The following is an 18,336-nucleotide window of genomic DNA, read 5'->3' as shown; positions in this document are numbered from 1 at the left end:
ATTCCCAGCCCAGGTCGCAACCAGTTGATGTGTCTCTCTCTGACATTGATGTTTTTCTCTCTGTGTCTCTACCCCTTTCTTCCACTCTCTCTAAAAATCAATGGGAAAAAATATCCTCGGGTGAGGATAAAAAAATAAAAAAGGAAATAAGGAAGCAGAATAATCACATTAGGTTTTTCGGTCATAATTGCACAGGTTGGAATGTTGAGGTCACATCAGGAATTGTTTGGAATTGTTTTGCTGTGGTAATATTCAGAACGCTGCAGTCCACAAGTTCATGCTGAAATTACATGTCAGACTTCCAGGCAAACCTGGGCAGGCATTCCTTTCTTGAGGTTTTCTTAAATCATTAAGTTTTTAGTGGGACAGATGTTTCTGAACTTAAATCGTTATTCTTTATCTGTTTTGAACCAATTCTGTGGGTAAACGTCTACCTTAATGCCCGTTTATCTCTTTGTGTGTCTGCAAAGGATACACAGACCTCGCTCTTGGAGATTTGGGGTTTTTCCTCAGCAGCAGTGACAGAGTCGCATAGGATGTACAGGGGAATGAGATCATGAAACCTGCCAAAGCCAGTGAATCGGTCATCAGATCAGAACAGGTTTTGTTTAGGCTTGAAAGTGATGAGTTAAGTTCACTGGATGCATGTTACGGGAATCCTAGGCTTCGGCTGAAAGGCCGTCACCTCCTCTGATGCACTGAGCAAGCTTTGCTACACAGAAGCACCAGAGCGTTTGCTTTGTTTTGATTCTGTGGGTCCATCTATGCAGGTGTTCTGGGGAGAATCATCAGTAATTCAAGGTGTGTAAGGTGAGCTTAAAGAACACTTCCAGAGTTTCACCATCGGCCATCTACACAGAACTGGAAATAGATTATGCCTGTGCTTATGGGTGTGTATACATGTATACCCTTTTATTAATTTGGCATTTGATGTATGTACATATGATTAACCAAGCCACCTATATGCCAGGCTCTCTGATATTTCAGATAATTGCAATCTTCACTCCAGAGCACATTTTAGACAAGTTCAGTGGAAACTGGTTTTTCATTCCTTCCCCATATGGGATGGAAGATGTCACTATGGAAAAATGCCCCGAGGCTGCTGAAAACTGTGGGTGTGTGAAGGGGTAAGGCCATCAGTAACCCAGAGAAACGGGCCTTGTACAGAGGTTTCCCACCTCCCAGAAAACTCCAGCTCTCCCCTGATGTGTTGGTTCCACTCTTCCTTTTCTCACTAGAAATCCTTTCTGCTTACGAAACGCCCTGTGTTGGTGCAGGGCTGTGTGAGCCCAGTGGAGAGTGCATGCGGAGCTGAGTTTGCCTCCCAGCCCGTCTTCCTCCTCGCTGGTGCCTGGAGGCACGTTCTTTATGGCTCTGAACCTGTGAGTTCCTGCATGGCAGCATCTGTGTCATTGTCACCAAAGTGACCCACCATGCAAGACAGTGAGGAGCATGCTTGGTTTTCATCTCTGTAAAGTGGAGATATTATAAAGAAGAACATATCCCTGGCCGGTTTGGCTCAGTGGATAGAGCTCTGGCCTGCAGACCAAAGGGTCCTGTGTTCATTTCCAGTCAAGGGCACGTACCTTGGTTGCAGGCTCCCCCTGGGCCCTGGTGGGGCGCATGCAGGAGGCAACTAATCGATGTGTTTCTTTCACATCGATGTTTCTTTTTTTAAAAAATATATTTTATTGATATTTTACAGAGAGGAAGGGAGAGGGATAGAGAGCTAGAAACATCGATCAGCTGCCTCCTGCACACCTCCCACCAGGGATGTGCCCGCAACCAATGTACATGCCCTTGACCGGAATCGAACCTGGGACCCTTGAGTCCGCAGGCCAACGCTCTATCCACTGAGCCAAACTGGTTTCGGCTCGATGTTTCTTTCAGTCTTTCCCTCTCTCTTCCACTCTCTCTAAAAGATCAATGGGAAAATATCCTCGGGTTAGGATTAACAAAAAAATAAAAAAATAAAGAAGAAATATAAACTACGCCACCATGCTGGCAGGTAAGAGTGTCAATAATTGTCAGGCAGCATCTGTGAGGTTCAGAGCTCGCTCGCTCCCTCAAGGGCCATATGGCTCTGCCTCCGCAGCCGAGGGCAGTGACTCCACTCTCCTGGGCCCCAGGAGCCTTGCTGTGCTAGGACTGGGAGTTAACGCTTCATATGCACCAGCACTCTTCTAGGCTCTTTGTTTTTATTAATGTATTTAAACCTCCGAGCAAACCCTATGAGGCAGATAATGTAAATATTACCACTTTACAGATGAGCTGGTCAATCAAACCAAGGCACTCTGGCTCTGGCATCCTTGCTTTTAACCACGGTACGAAACTGCCTTTCTAACATCTGTCAAGTGGGGGTAATTGTTGAGTTGTTTTGAAGATTAAATGAGTATATGGAAAGTAAGTAGGTTGGTGCCTGGCACATAGTACTCAAAACAACTTAGCCCAGCCGTGGGCAAACTACGCCCACGGGCCGGATCCGGCCCGTTCAGCTGTTCTATCCAGCCCGCGGAGCCGATAGAGCGGAGGGTTCTCTTGCTCTCCCCTCCGCTCCTTCACCAGCAGCAGTGTTAACATGGCAACGTCGGGAAACACGGCCGCAGCTCCTTCTTCTGAGTGGGTGGATTTATATCCGCCCATTCAGTAGAAGGAACAACCTCTCAATCTTTCAGAGGCTCCTTGTAATGCCCGTGGACGCGTCCCCGACATCACCCTGGGAATGTGTAGACACATTATCGTGGTGATGTAGGGAGACACGCCCCTGGAGAGCACAGTATCAGAGCACAGTTTGAAATGAACAAAACTATTGAAATAAAAAAAAAAAGACTGTACCCTTTTATGTAATGATGTTTACTTTGAATTTATATTAGTTCACACAAACACTCCATCCATGCTTTTGTTCCGGCCCTCCGGTCCAGTTTAAGAACCCATTGTGGCCCTCAAGTCAAAAAGTTTGCCCACCCCTGACTTAGCCTCTTGAGTTGTCATTATCATCATGATTGTTGGTCACATTGCTCTTTGGTTGAATATTAAGGTGTTTAAGGTGGCTGGGCTGCCGTAGCACCCTCTGTCTACCATTATGGTATCTTCACATACTCACATACCATTTTTGGCCCTTCACATGTAACTCTTCCTACAGGACTAAGGATTAAAGAATCTTTATCAAAATAAAGATTCGTTAGACTTCTGCCAGATTCCAATTTAATGAACTCTTCAATGAGTAATTTATAACATGTCAAACTTTGGAAATTCTCACTTTCATTCAGGTGGCCATTGACAACCAGATTTAGTAATTATTTCCGTTGTCCCCTAGGCCCATTGGAATCAATTATTTTAATTCTAGAGGTCCGGTGTACAAAATTTGTGAACGGGTAGGATCCCTAGGCCTGGCTGGTGATCAGGGCCAATCGGGGCCTTCCGGCTGCCGGCCGGGGCCTTCCTTCATTCCGTGCCTCCCCCTGGTGATTAGCGCACATCATAGCGAGCGATCGGTCTCCCGGTTGAACTCCCGTGGAGACAATTTGCATATTAGGCTTTTATATACATAGATTAAGTGGTGATAACTGTTAGTTAAACAAGTTAATTGCCAAATATTTGAAGATTAATCTGTCAGTAGCCAAAGTGTGACTTTTGTTTAATGGGCTGAGGAAAGCTTTTATGTAAGGCTGTGCTAGGTACTATAGAAAATAGGTGATCCTTTTAAATCCTCTAGGTTAGAATTTATTAGAATTTGCTTATTCTGGTTTTTTACTTCTTTGTTATCTGTCAACTTTGCTGCCCTGCTTAGCAGCTTAGCAGTATGTTCAATAATATATACAGATCTGAGCTGTACTTTCACATCAACACAAGATAAAATATTGGTAACCTCCCTATTCTAGTCTGAAAGTTCAAGGAACCAAATATATGTAATGAGTGAACCCCTTGCTTCGTCAGTTATGTAAATACCTATATATATGTGAAGATACCACTGGCCAGGCCTAGGGACCCTACACATGCACGAATTTCATGCACCGGGCCTCTAGTATAATATATTTAGTTTCATCAGAAGAGAAAATTATATGAGTATATTACATTAAGAAAATATTTGAGGGAAATCACAGTACAAATTCCATGGAACCATGGTTTCAGCCTTCTCCCCTGCTCCCTGCATGCTCCTGCAGGCCGTAGTATCACATAGTGTTTGTATAGGATGGGTCTCTCCACTCAGCATGCTGTGTTAACACCAATAATCCCACAAAAGAAGAGGACCAGAGGAATGACCCACCCTGGACTTGCCTTGCCTCACCTGTACAGTGAGGGCCTGGGAGGCACTAAATGATTTCTGAGGCCCTGAGATGCCCAGCATGGTGGTCCAGGCCTGTCCTAGGGATGCTCTGGGCATTGTGAACCCGCCTTTGCCAGAACACTTCCTCTCAAATGCAGGTTCACTCTGAATGCTCCTTGGTCCTTCCCAGTTATCAAAGAGGATATTCTTCTACCCCAATCAGGAAGAAATTTTTCTTAGTTTTCTTCCTTTCTCTGAAGAAATTTGAGAAAATGAATACTTGCTTCCCTAATATATGACTAATAACATATACTAATAAATAGTAATAATGTTACTTATTATTATTAATTGTCTTCTGAATTTTCCTGGAAAGAATTCTTAGTATTTTCTGTGTTGGAAATAGGTACAGACAATTGAGTGATGTAGTATATCATCCCAGCCCATCAGTGTTTCATTCTGCCATTTGGATTGTCTGCCATTTGTTTAGAAGAGCAAAAAGGTTTTTATGAAAAAAAAATTTATTCATTTTTTATGAAATTCTATTCAAGATTTAATTTTTAGAGAAATTAATCTATTACGTAATAATTGATAAGAATGCGTTCTCATACCCTAGGTTTGTATGGAATCGCATTCTGTAATTGTTAACGTGCTTCATCGGAGGCGGGCTCTTCCATCCTGATGTTCCCTGGATGGCCGTTTTTGCATGCTGTTTTTTCTAAGTGATTTTTAAAGGTACAACAATGTAGAACATGTTTCGGACATAGAACTGTGCTCTTTCACCTTTTGTCATAAAGGTTGTTCATTTATCATCGTAGCTTTTCCTAAGGGAATCCTGTCCAAGTTTCATTTTGCCACTGAAAAATGAACCCAACATTCTTACGACTCCATTTATAAAGGAATCAGACTTTTCATTTACATTCATAACATTTCTCTTCTCAAATACTGAAAGTCATGAATAGCTTTAATTATACATTACACAGATTTGTTTTTCCAAAGCAGACTTTGAAATGAGGCTCTTCAATAACTCTTCTGACCCTTACACATTAATTTTTTTCTGGCCTAATAGTGTTAGGTAAACTGTTTATAATTAATTTCACATCAATAAATCAAGTAGTCCGGCATGTGAAAGTCTAGAGCGAAAGCTGTTAGTTGTCTTGCTTCTTCTGCCAGAGCAAAGTTCCTAAAGTGTATTAATAAATTCATAGGTTTTTGGAATCGGATCACTAAATTATGGAGTTTTGAAAGGGAGCTCTAGAAAACATCTGGTTCCGTGTGGTACTTCCAAAGAGAACTGCCTTACAGAATGATAGAGGATGTGTGGCCATCTCTCTGGGCTAAAAGTTCTCTGGGGAATGAAAAAGCCTCTTTTGATAATAAGTGTTATGTAAGGACTGCTTAGAACTGATTATCTTGTGAAAATGCATCTGGGAATGATGTGGAAACCAGAAAATCAAGACAACAGTATTCCTTTTTAAATCATCAGATGATTTAATTATCCAAAAAAATTATGAAATAATTAAGTCAATCTGAAACCCATTTTTTTAAGTAACAGCATTTTGTGTTTAAAATACATAATTTGTGCACCCAAGTATCAGGTTCTAATAACCATGTATTTCCTTAAGAAAGAAAAGTCGGTATCTAGAATCCTAAGCACATGATACGAAGAATGGTTCGAGTTCCTTAAAAACTCATGTGACACAGAAACCCCCCAAATAGTCAAGGTTTCTTAAATTTCCTCCACTCAGTCCCACCCTTTTCTCGTTGATGATATTATAAGGGACCCACACACAGAAGGAAAGATTCTCTCTTCAAATTGTAGTCTCGGGGAACTTAGCCCAGTTGCTGGTGAGCCTGTGCTGGTGAGAAGAGGTAACAGGCTCATTCCCGCTGCCAAATGAGATGGCTCTGTGGTGCTTTCTCCTGGGCACCACCCCAGCCTGCCCCAACCCCACACGTGCCCTTCGGTCTCTTACCCACCAGGAGCAGAGGGTTGAGGACTAACCCCTCACTCTACTGAACAGACACCCAGGGTGCAGGGCCTGAGGTGCGGGGTCACCAGCCTGCTCTCTCCACCAGCAGGACAGTATTTACAACTGAGGATGACATGGGTGGAGAGAGAAAAAATCACAGATGGTCGACATAAATGAACTTTCTAGCTGAGAGCAACTTATTCCTTTAAATGTCAAAACATTTAAATAATGTTCATCATTTTGGTGTAGAAATTTCTCTGAGTAGATGTTGTTCACTACTATATCCCAGGAACCTGTGGTCGACCTTGGCACATGATTGTTGCTCAAATAAAATCTATTGCAAGAGTGAATGGAAGAACGAGTCAATGAATAATGTGTGTGTGTGTGTGTGTGTGTGTGTGTGTGTGTGTGTGTGTGATGCTAAAAGGAGGCTATCATAAATATGGGTAGTTAAATATTTGAAAGATTGTCATATTGAATAAGAAATAGTTTCAGTTGCTTAAATGGGTTGAAGTTCAGAGGTTTAAGAATTTTGTCCAGTGTGAAGGGGACTTTCCATGAACTCTAACTCTCCAAAGTACACAGGCTGCCTTAAGATAAACAGATGCCTGTCCAACCTTGGACAGGAAGTGGAATACCTCTTATGAGGATGTTGTAAATATAAATCTCTGACTTGGGTGAAGGAATTCCACTTGCTGACCTCTGGGAGTTGGTGATTCAGGCCACTTCATGGACTTTTTTTGTTTCCTTCCTAGTTGTCGGAGAACCTGCTAGATAAGCAGATGTCCTTGCCCCTGGGAGTAAAGGTGTAGCCATAGCTTGGCATGTGTGGTCTCATTTCTCTGATGTCCACTCAACAAAATGGGTACCGGTATCACTAAGTGTTAAGACCACGGCGCTGTGATCACTTCTGGCCCCTCTTCCATATTTGGTTATGTTGCTGAGATTTCTTTATTAGATCATGTCTTGATATGTCAATATGAAGCCTTTTTTAAAGAATTTGAGCAGAAACAGTTCATAACCTGTGTTATAACAAACATTTTTTTGTCTAATCAAAGTCCTAGATTCTTCTCCATATTATTATTACTCAGGTACTTTGGCGTAATAAAAAATATGATGTTTTATGAATCATTTCCAAACCCTGATGAAATTTTAAGCCCTTTATTTCAGATTTGTTTGTTTGTTTGTCAATCCCATTGATTTTTAGAGAGGAAGGGAGGGTAGGAAGGAGTGAGGGAGAGAGAGAGAGAGAGAGAGAGAGAGAGAGAGAGAGAGAGAGACATCAATTTGAGAGAGACACACCGATTGATTGCCTCTCGCACGTGCCCCGACCTGGGCTGGGGATCGAACCTGCAACCCAGGTACATGCCCTTGACCAAAAAGCGAGCCTGCGACCCTTCCATGTGCAGGCTGACACTCTAACCCCTGAGCCACACAAGCCAGGGCCCCAGCTTATTTTTAATAAACTTTTCCACTATATTTTATGCAACATTGGAGATCTTCTGCTAATAATAACCCATAGTAACTTTCCAGTTATGGAAAAAAAAAATTTTAAACCTTGTGATCTTGTTAATTGTGTATTTGTACATGGAATGATCCGGTGGAGCTCTAAAACATTAGGAGGCTGTGTCCTGTTATTTTTAGAACTCTGTATCACTTCGCCCTTTTTGCCGGAGTGGTTCCTGGCTAACTTTCCCATGAGTTTTTAACCTTCTTGCTAGGCTTTGCTTATGTAACAGGAAACAGGCTGTCAGGAACAAATAGCGGCATATCAGGAGCACACGTTAGCAGCAAATGATTTAGTTTGCTCTGCCCTTCGCTCTCTTCAAGTAGACGGATCCATGCTCTCCACGGTGACGCTTTTGGAGTGGCGTTCCTAGATTAAAATCGCACAATTTCAATCTGGGGAAGGCCGACTCTGACCACGACCATGACTGGATCCGGGCGACAGAGAAGATGAGCGTGCATTAGGGTGAACTCTGCGGCGGTGTCATGTCCTGGGACTGCGGGTTTAAGTACATCTTTGCCTTTTCTCCGACTCTCAAGGCAGGGGTGATGTGCAAGCTTCAGGAGAGAGAGGACATCGGGCGCATCGAGCTGGTCCAGAAGCTGGCGAGGGAGAACTGTCAGTTTTTGCAGACGGACAAAAAAGAACAGGACAAATCTGAACACGTAAGCCCTTTTCCTCTTAGGGGTGCAGGTTTGAAAGGGTGGAAAATGTTTCTGCCTGGTTGTATGCTTGAAGGAAAGAACTTTTTATTTTAAATTCCTTAAGGTTTGGCTTTTTATGTTCCCCTCCCCCCGCCCAAGAAAAAGCACGCTCCTTAGTAAAAATGACAGCTCCAGGCCAGTAGTGTATGACACTGGGTTTATAAGAGAACTCTTCTCAAAAGTAAATCGCGTATAAATCTAAGAACACATGTAAGCAGCTATGATCGCATGTCTACGTATGGCCCTGATCGGATGGCTTTCAAGTTTGACTTTGGGAATTTCATCCCATCAGAAAGTTTGTGCAATATGAATTTTGAAAGAATGTGTACTTTTTATGATTAGGACAAGGGTGGTTCTAGTTACCAAACAAATGTATCCTAAGTCCCTAGAAATAGACAAGACGAGAAGAACCGATTCTAGATGCTCTTACCCAGCGGGAGAGTCAGAAGGGAGCTTTCCCAGTGTCTTATGAATGTTTGTGTTCAAACAAGAGTTACATTGTTCACACGTAGTGAAACTGGAGGAAGGGCCGCTGTGCGGGGTCCCCTGAAAGCAGTCATTCAGATTGAGCCTCAGAACTGAGACCACTGCCATCATGGCCGGGAGACAATGGAGCCACTTTCTTCTGCTGCATTGTTGTCTGTTGACTTTTGCTGTTGTTTGTAAGCCTTCACTCTCGGTGCCGAGCTAGCCAGGGCTGCTCATGAAGGGAAAATTCCTCAGCGCTTATAAACATGTCTTTCTCTGACTTTAGTTTTTCCTTGGAATTTTGTTTTCTACCCTTTCCAAGGGGGGAAAAGCGCTTCATGCCTTTTCTGCTCCAAGACCGTCAGTACCAATGCCAGGCTTTCACTGAGCAGGCGAGGCGCATGTTCCGGGATAGCAGGCTGGTTAGTGCAGTAACCACACCTCCCACAGTATCACTTCAGATCAAAGCAATTGGTGTTGCAAGGGACAGAAAACCTCGCAGTTTCCGAGCCTCGTAGCTGAACTATTTCAGGGGTGACTGTTTGACTTGACAAATGGAGATCTCCGGAGCCTTCACTTTGCTAGGCACCGTTGAAAAGTTTAGGGACTTATTTATGTTGTTAAAAGAGTCCTGAAGGTTGACAACATCAAAGACGGACTCCTAACCCCTTCCATGTCCTTAGCATATTTGAATATCCCAGCCCATGGCTTAAATTTCTCAAAAACAGTATTCCTTTTGATAAATTTTAATTAAAAGAGCAACAATTTTCATATGCCATATTTCATTGATTTCAAGATGCACATCTCTCCCACCTTTTAGCATCTCTGAAATCAGGCTGAGTCTTAATGAATGATGACATAAAAGCATGTTATAGTTTAGGTGTGGGCATTTTTCTTCCCAACTGGCCCTTAAAATGAGTAATATATTTTACAACGCACTGCATATTCAATTCAATGGAACAGTGATTACCTGAACATAGGGCAAGATCTTTTAAAGTCAAACAAACAGTAGAGTACCATTTCACCAAGGTTAGAAATCATCAGCCTTAAGCCACAACAACTTTATGCTTATTTAAAAGGTACCTATGTTGTGTATGACTTATATTTAGTTCAATTCAGAATACTAGAGCTATTGTGAACATAATGCCCTCCGAATATGTCATAATAGGAATATGAACTTGGTGCCAATAATGGTAAAGATTTTTAATTTGAGATAGAAATTTAGTGGTAGGAGGTTTGCAACTCTGCTTATGTTATCTATTCTGTCATCTTCGAACTTTCATTTTAAGATTATAAAATAGAACACGAAGGTGGGTTTTTGTTTTTTTTACTTCTCGCATGATGTCATAACAGGGATGCACTAACAGCTGAAGTGTTGGTGCTTCTGGGAGCAAAGATGGTGTCTAAATGAACATGGGAATTAAGGCCTTTTCTCTGTAGGCTTTTCCTACTGAAGCCAACAGCGAGGAGAGGTGAGGAGCTTTTCTCCTTCATGGTGAATATAAAGGGAGGCATTCTGCGCCCTCCTTCCTATAGGATGACACCAGTTGAACTAATCAGCTCTCAATGCTATTTTTCTTTATTTTTAAATGTTTTTATTTTTAATTTTTCAATCACAGTTGACATTCAAGACTATTTTATATTAGATTCAGGTGTGAAACTAATATACACACTTAGACAATCATATACCTGGCACCATACATAGTTATCGCAATATTATTCACTATATTCCCTAAGCTGTACTTTATGTCCCCATGACTATTTTGTAACTTCCTATTTGTACTTCTTAATCCCTTCACCTTTTTCACCTCGTCCCCCAATTCCCTTCCCCTCTGGCAACCATCAGTCTGTTCTCTGTATCTCTAAATCTGTTACTATTTTGTTTGTTTGTTTATAGTGTTCTTTAGATTCCACATATAAGTGAAATTATATGGTACTTGTCTTTCTCTGTCTGACTTATTTCATTTAGCGTAATACCCTCTAGGTCCATCCAATCTGTTGCAAATGGTAAAATTTCATTCTTTTTTATGGCCAGGTAATATTCCATTATATACAGGTATCATGTCTTCTTTATCCAATCATCTGTTGATGGGCCCTTAGGTTGCTTTCATATTCAAGGCTGATATTCATTGGGTGTTCCACTAAATGGATTATTTGATACTAGATGCTTATCCTTTTTGTAATAGTTTATTAGTAATAAAAACCATCCGGTAGGTTATATTACTCGTTTGTGTCTTCAGCATTCAGTCTATCAATCCCTGTACTTGCACGTTGAGTTCACAGTGTCCATGTGGTGGGTGCAGCATTTTTATTTTTCCTGCCCTTGTTTTCTTTTCAATAGCCGTCATTTGTTCTTACTCATGAAAACTCGGCTATAACACACAGCATGTACAGAGGAAACTACAGTTTACTTAATGTAAACCCAGGTCTGCAGTTTCCTCCTCTTGTTATAACAATAGCAAAGCCTGAAATGATACCGATTTCCTTTTTTTATGTTTATAAAATGCTTCATCTACCTCATCTACTACTCCTGGGCCAAAGCTGGTTCAGGAGATAGCCATAAAATTTGAGTTGCCTATCAAGTCATTCTTTTTACTAAACTGCATTGCTTCCCCAGTTCTGGAATGCCACATCCCTTTTTATACCTTTGTGCCAACATGATAAAGCTACTTTAAAGTAACACAGCATAGAGAAAGACGTGAATTTGGTAGAATATAGCTTTGGTTGCTGGTAGGTCTGGTTGCAAATTGAAGGGGCTCAGAGCTTCCTGAGGAGACATTTCTAATTTTTGCCATGATTATCATAAATGCATGCCATTAGAGAAAAGCTTCACCCTGAGCTTTTGCCAGGGTGTTTCTGAAATGAAAAAAGTGAAATGTATAATTATCACAAGTTTCTCAGGAAGCACCTGGTTTTCCTCTTTTCTATGAACTAGCTGTAGGCAAAATTACCCCGCACTTATTTCCTAAGTGTTGAAAATTATGTGAGGACTTTAAGAAGGGGCCAGAAAATGACTATTTCTTCTAAATACTATGATAGTGAGATTAACATTTGGTCATTAATTATTTAAATAAACTACTTCTTATATAGGCATGCTATTTCCTCGTCTTTATTCTATGATTGTATCAATAGAGGAGGCGGCATGTGTTACCAAATGGGAACTTTAGAGCTTGACCTTGAAGGATGACTGAAGGTCACTGAAGGGCAGCATGGGGAAGAGTGTTTTAGGCAGAGGGACCAGCAGGAAGACACATGAGTTGAACACTGGGTGATTCATGGGGAAAGAAGGCAGTGGGATGGAGGAGAGGTTAGGATTCAATTCTGAAAGACCCAGTAAGCCAACCTAAGGAGTTGAGACTTGCTTTCCTGGCAAAAGAAAGCCATCCGAGATGGGAAGTGGCATAATTAGATGTGGTCTTCATAAGATCTCTCTCACATTTCTTTAGAGGAAAAATTGAGTGAGGGAGAGGAAAGTCTTGGAGGGAACCCTTAGAAAGCTATTGTAGTGAGTCAAGTTGAAAGACGTAAGCCTACATCAGGGAGGAAACTATGAGAAATAAGATTTAGGCAGTGAAATTGGCAGGATCTGATGCCTGGTAAGGGGTGTGTGTATGTGCGTGTGTTATTTTATAGTCAGCATTTTTTGAATTTGTATGAAGGTTTTTTGGTACCGTGGTAGACACGAGAATGTTCTGTTTGTTGCCAGAATGGTTGGTCTCCTTTGCTGGAAAGATGCATGAGACATGTACTTGCTTTGTTTTCCTGCAGCATGTCTCCGAAGGCAGAGGATATTTATCTCACTAACAAATTGTTGGATGGGGTTCTGGCTAACAGTGTGGGGCCTACATAAACTTTCTTCTTAGACCAGACACCTTGACAAAACCTGAGCCGGCGAGAATCCCTGGAAGCCCCAGAATAAACTGGATGATTTGGCCAAGGGTTGGCATTTGCTGCAATGATGTGTATGCCTTCTTCAGAACCCACTGTGGCTTTAGGGGCGCTCTCCTGACCCACACGGTCTGAGCCGGTGTTGCTCTATTTCAGTTTGACAGATTAGGGAGCTGAGGCAGCTGCGTGAGTAAGCAGAGCGGGGCTGAGTGTGAACTCAGTCTGATGGCCTCAGCAGTCGCCTGCGGGGGGAGGACTGAGAGGAGGACAGAAGCTAAGAGGATTCGAATCATGATAGTCCTGAGAAAGAGGTCCGATTTGGAGGACAGTCCTTCAGGAAAGACAGAACGACAACTTACTGAAAAGGTGGGGGGAGGTGTGAGAAGGACCAAAGGAAGAGGAATGCAAAGGGGCTTGCTTCGTTGGAGTCCTAACTCAGATTTGAGAAGCTTATACACTGTTCGCATTTTATCAGCGAAGTAGCTGTATTAAAATGTACGTTCAGCTACGGGTCCGTTTTTCTGGAATACAACTGCACTATTTACCAGACAACCGAAACTGCTTTTCCTGAGATGCAGTGTATGCTGTGTAGTGTATTAATGACCTGGGACACTGGAAATACCAACAGTAAGTGGCTCCTGAACCGAGTTCCTGATTTCCAAGTTGCAGAAAGGAGGATCTATATCACGTACGTGACAGCCATGCTAGTGACACTTTCCCTAGGGACCTGTCTGTATACCCCCCACCGAGGGCCCTCCCCTCTCTCCCCGCTTTCTTCAATTCCTTTGTTAAGTCTGGGGACCCACCCTACTTCCTTCCCCGTTTCTCACTCGCTTATGAAATAAGGGTGGGAAGGGATTTTTCACGTTCTGAAACTGAATCTTGGCACAGTGGCTGCCAGGGCAGGGTTCCTCTCCCTCGACCCGCCCGGGGGGTTTCCTTTTCCCTGTTTCCTGCAGCCTCATCCTGGAATTCTGCCTGCGCCAAAGGGTCCTTGTACAAGGATCACTAGGGCAGAAGTGGTTGGGAGTAATCTGGCTGCTGTCACTCTTATTTCACATGTTAACGTTGGTCTCTGCCTCTTTCCAACTTTCATCTCGTCGGTGACTTTGTTTAATAAAAAGCCTAAATATAAGCTGAAAGCCCTCTTTTTACTGTGTGAAATACTAAAAGGCAAAGTGGTATTGTCGGTCTATGCTTAAAGTTGCATTATCCATCTAGTCAAGTAAAGTTAAGAGCAATCTTGGTATTATTTGAAGTTTACCAATAATTTAATTTAACCAAGAAACTACTTAAAGACAAGGAGAATTTTGTGACATTGCTGATTGGTGTTGAACGCCAGAATTCAGGTGTAATAGGCAATTCCTAATACGTTAAATTGCCCTCCTATGTAGAAATCATGTTATTTTTCTTAATAACAAAACCCTGACTTTGTGTTGGTTGGGTACGAAAGCACCTCTTCAGAGGAAATAGCTTCCTTGCGTGAATAATTTTAGTTCCTTTCTAACCAGAATTAATTTGGTCACCAGAATAACACAAAAGTGGTCGAAGATCGTTCTTGCCTCCAGGAAGTTTACAATCTAGCTGGCTCATGAGAAACAACCCTTCAAGACAGCATTCAATAAAGTGTTTTAAATAACTCCACAGGCATTCAGAGAGTGGGAAATACCTCCTGTAAACAAATTTCACAGTTGCTTCAATCATGCTCTTCAAACTCAGGGTTTACAAGTTCAGTTTGCTTCGTGTACTCTTTAATCAGAGAGAGAGAGAGAGAGAGAGAGAGAGAGAGAGAGAGAGAGAGAGAGAGAGAGAGATCCTCCAGAAAAGTGGCAGTCCAGCAGCCAGCGAGAGCCAGTGATGTGCTGGGGGCTGGAGCCATCTGCTCACTAGCTGTATTTTTAGGTTCTCACAAGAAGCCCATTGCACGTCCTAACAGTTTAAAAAATTTAGTTTCAGCATTTTTAAAGATGGGGGAATTGGTCATTATGTTTTTTTGTTTATTTTTCTGAAAATATCCAAGTTTATTTGAAAAGGCCCAATTAAGAAAATTGATACTGGCTCAGTTAGTTTGATTTATCGAACTCATGTTCTTCAAGGATCTTGTATTCTCTATGGTACAGGTGCTGCTCCCTGAGCTTAAAAAGTTCTCTGTGATTAAAGTAGCCATATCATCTCTAGTATGTTAGAGAAATCATGAAAGTGAAATATTGCAAAATAGGTTATTTTTCGTTGGCTTTTGCCCTCCTCATTGGTATATCTCATTCTAGACCCCTGGCAACTGTATATTCTTATCTACCCTTATCAAGACTTGATCTGAATTAATATAACAATTTTATTGCCTTATGGATTGTTGTCTGATCAGATAACATTAGAAATCCTTGCTGGTTCACTTTCAGTTGGATTTATATTGGACGCTTTAAGACAAACTTGTAGAGAAAAGATGGACAATCCTTCACAGACAGACAGACAGTTCTTCATGACATTGTGTACCACTGAGGCTTGGAGACGTGGTGTGAGGAGATATCAGGGAGTGGAGAGACACGGGTACCAAGGTATGACGTGCCTTGGGTCCCAGTGCTGCCCTCATGCATCACTGCCTTCAGGGAGCTAACGCTCAGCAGGAAGCTCAGAGGCGGAATCCAGTTACCTGCAGGGTGTTACACAGGGCGCTATGGAAGCTTGTCCCAGGGAGCTCAGCTGGGACAGGGAGACCTGCACGTGTCCCTGATGAAGAGACAGAATTGGAGGGGTCAGAAGAGTAACCAGGAGAAGTGGGAAGGATGGGCATTCCAGGCGGAGGAAGGAACACGTGTGATGAGCTGAAGAGTCTAACGTGGAGGATGCAGCCGCTCTGGAGGCAGAACCAAGTACCTGGAGCATAGGGGGTGGGGGGGGGCACGAGGGAAGAGGCAGGCCCATGAGGGAGGCACAGGGGCCAGAGGACACAGGGCTGAGAGCTAGGAGCACGATGCAGCCCTTGTGAGGAATTCAGTAGGCAAGAGAAAGATGATCAGATTCGAATTTCTGAGATTCCTCTGGGGCAACGTGAGAACAGGTTTGCAGAAGAATGGGTCTTGCTCTCGCTCTCAAAGCTCTTTCTCTGACTCCTTTCTTCCAAGTCCGCTCTGTTGGTTCTACCAGGCAGTAACTAGCATAAACACGAAGGCTTTGCTGTGAGGAGCTCAAGTCCAGGGACGTGAGCTAAAGTCCCTGTGAAGACAGAATGTCCAATTATAGCTCAAGTCTAGTTCATTAGCTTTATCCTAAAATATGCCACCACATCATCGCTTTCTTTAAAAAGTCGACTTTGAGTCAGTCCTATTTTTTTAGAAATGAAGTTTGAGCTTGCATGCAATATGAGCACTTTCTGTTCACAAACACCATGCAGGCATATATGTTCACTGTAAATATTCTCACTCTGCTGTATGGACTTTTGCCCCAGATTGATTCAGCCAAAGTTTGGTGATTTCTGAGTGATTCGAATACTTCAATTGATAAAGATGAGGAAAAGGAATTTATAAAAGATTTCCATATGGGATGCAAAGAACCATTTTTTCCTTTTGCAGTGAGAAGTGGGTGTAAAGGAAAAATTCCATCTGGCATACAGCAGCCCTAAATGTTGTTTTAAAATAGCAAAAATAGAAGATCGCTGAAAATATCATAACAGAACATAACAGACTGTGGGCAAGTGTGCAGTACATATTTCTCTAATAAGTCATATTAAATACCCATATTTTACTTAAAACATGACCATGTTCTTATTTGTCATTACATGAAAATTTGTCTTTAATTTTTAAAAAATGGACCACTCCACTACCGAAGGAAAAAGGACTTGTTTTAGTCTGTAGAAGTCAGTGTTATAGCAGTTAGGTTTACCTGGAATGAGGTTTTTCCCCATTTTTTTCTTTCCCAATATTTTCCTTCTATAGTAAAAAATAAAAGAGAAATAAGATATGGCATGCATGTTCCTTTATTGTACATTTGTACATAATTAAGTGAACAAGGCTCAACAATTTTAATAAACACTTGTAAATGTTCTCTTTGTTCAGATTCCAGGAATGGCTGGGCATGATTGGGGCAAGCTGAGTCAGAATAAGGGATTAGGGGCTGCTTCAGATCCAAGAAACACATGGAGGGAGAGAATAATGGTGATAATAAGGTAATTAAGATGGCAGGAAGTGGCTTGGGGGTAGGGATTTGTAAGGAGGCTCATGAAAATGTAATGAGTCATAAGCACATAGCTGGTGACCACAAAGGTGAGGGTGGGGTGGGATTTGTTAAGGTAAAATTTTGGCCCTTTGCAATCAAAGAGGGGAGAGAGTGCATACTTCATACAGCTGATTCTTTAGACTTTTCATGGTCTTTCCTTGGCTGGGATTTATAGAGGTAAAACAAGCTCTGTATTGATACTCTTATGAATAAAGATTGCTAATGATCTGTCTGCAAAGGGTGCAATGCAAAATAAAATCCCAAACTGCATTTTATGGTTGACATAAAATGCCATCACTTTCTCCCTGCTCAGTGCACGTACTGTTATTACAAATCGGGGGATTGTGATGATGTGTTGTTCTTCGCAATCAATCTGAGTACCATGGAGCTTTCCTCTGAGAGTCACGGGCGTTGGGAAGAACTTTTAGGTGTCATGTGTCTTGATTGTTTGGGTAAGAAATCATTTCATTCAAAAACTGGCACCTGCTCAATAGGATTATAGAGTTTCCTCTAGAATGGGGAGTAAATACTATACAACCCATTAATTCTGTTGGAAGTTCATTAAGCACAAGAAAATACTTAAAAATATTTTCATTGATAATAGTCTGTTAGTGAAATAGATACCCTTTAGCCTCTGTCATCAGAAGCAAAAAAAAAAAAAAAAAAAAATCATGAATAAAAATAGCAGTGATCTTGCAGGTTTGTTAGAGAAAGTTGTCCTACAGTCTTTGTGCTCTTACCTCGCTGTGTCCCTGAAGTTGTACTTCGTGGGCCCCTAATGCGAGGCTAGCCCCATCAAAATGACCCTGGTCCCAGAGAAACATTCTGTCGAACTGCTTCTCCCCAAAGTATCAGCAATTACTCCATCAGGAAATTAGCACAGCATCTCCTGAAAGCAGGCACAAACAATTTTGTCAGCAAAAAATAAATGGGATCATTCAGCACTTCTTTTTAAACACCCATAGGGAATCACGGACCTAAAAATTATCTCCGTGTTAAAACAATACTCAGTGACTCTAAAAACCGGGGAATCGAGAGGGTCGTTGAAGCCATGGAGCTAAAACTGTCTCCTCTAGAATCTGTATGGCTCAAATTTTAAAAGATGTGAGTAGAACTACAGAATATAAAGTGGCAGAGACGGCGCACACGTGGCCCAGGTGGTGCGGATCTATACCTGCAAGTTTGAGATGAAGGGATAAGCCAACAAGGTGATGAAGGGAAGCTTTCTACCTGGGATAAGGCAGGATTCTGAAGAACCCTTAAAACCCAAGAGAAGGAACCTTGGAGTAAAGCAGAGAGCCAACCCTATTCAGGTTGCCTGAA

At 42.0% G+C, this 18,336-nt stretch overlaps 1 protein-coding gene across 4 annotated transcripts in view; it reads left to right on the top strand.

Annotated features, from left to right (window-relative positions):
- The window catches only part of RAPGEF5 (Rap guanine nucleotide exchange factor 5), a 279,765-nt gene that overhangs the window by 181,833 nt on the left and 79,596 nt on the right, over positions 1–18,336 (top strand). For 3 of the 4 annotated variants that reach the window (XR_013960501.1, XM_080666447.1, XM_080666445.1), the window contains exon 9: positions 8,284–8,409. The exons of the other annotated variant lie outside the window; for it this stretch is intronic. Coding sequence is in view for 2 of the 3 variants with exons in the window: in XM_080666447.1 (XP_080522573.1) it covers positions 8,284–8,409 (126 nt within the window). In the remaining variant the exon portion in view is untranslated. The remainder of the gene's footprint in view (positions 1–8,283; positions 8,410–18,336) is intronic. 4 annotated transcript variants of the gene reach the window in all.

Source organism: Plecotus auritus (assembly GCF_963455305.1).
Source record: "Plecotus auritus genome assembly, chromosome: 4".
NCBI lineage: Eukaryota > Metazoa > Chordata > Mammalia > Chiroptera > Vespertilionidae > Plecotus > Plecotus auritus.
The sequence above is the reverse complement of the archived record's forward strand: the minus strand, read 5'-3'. Positions and strand labels throughout refer to the sequence as shown.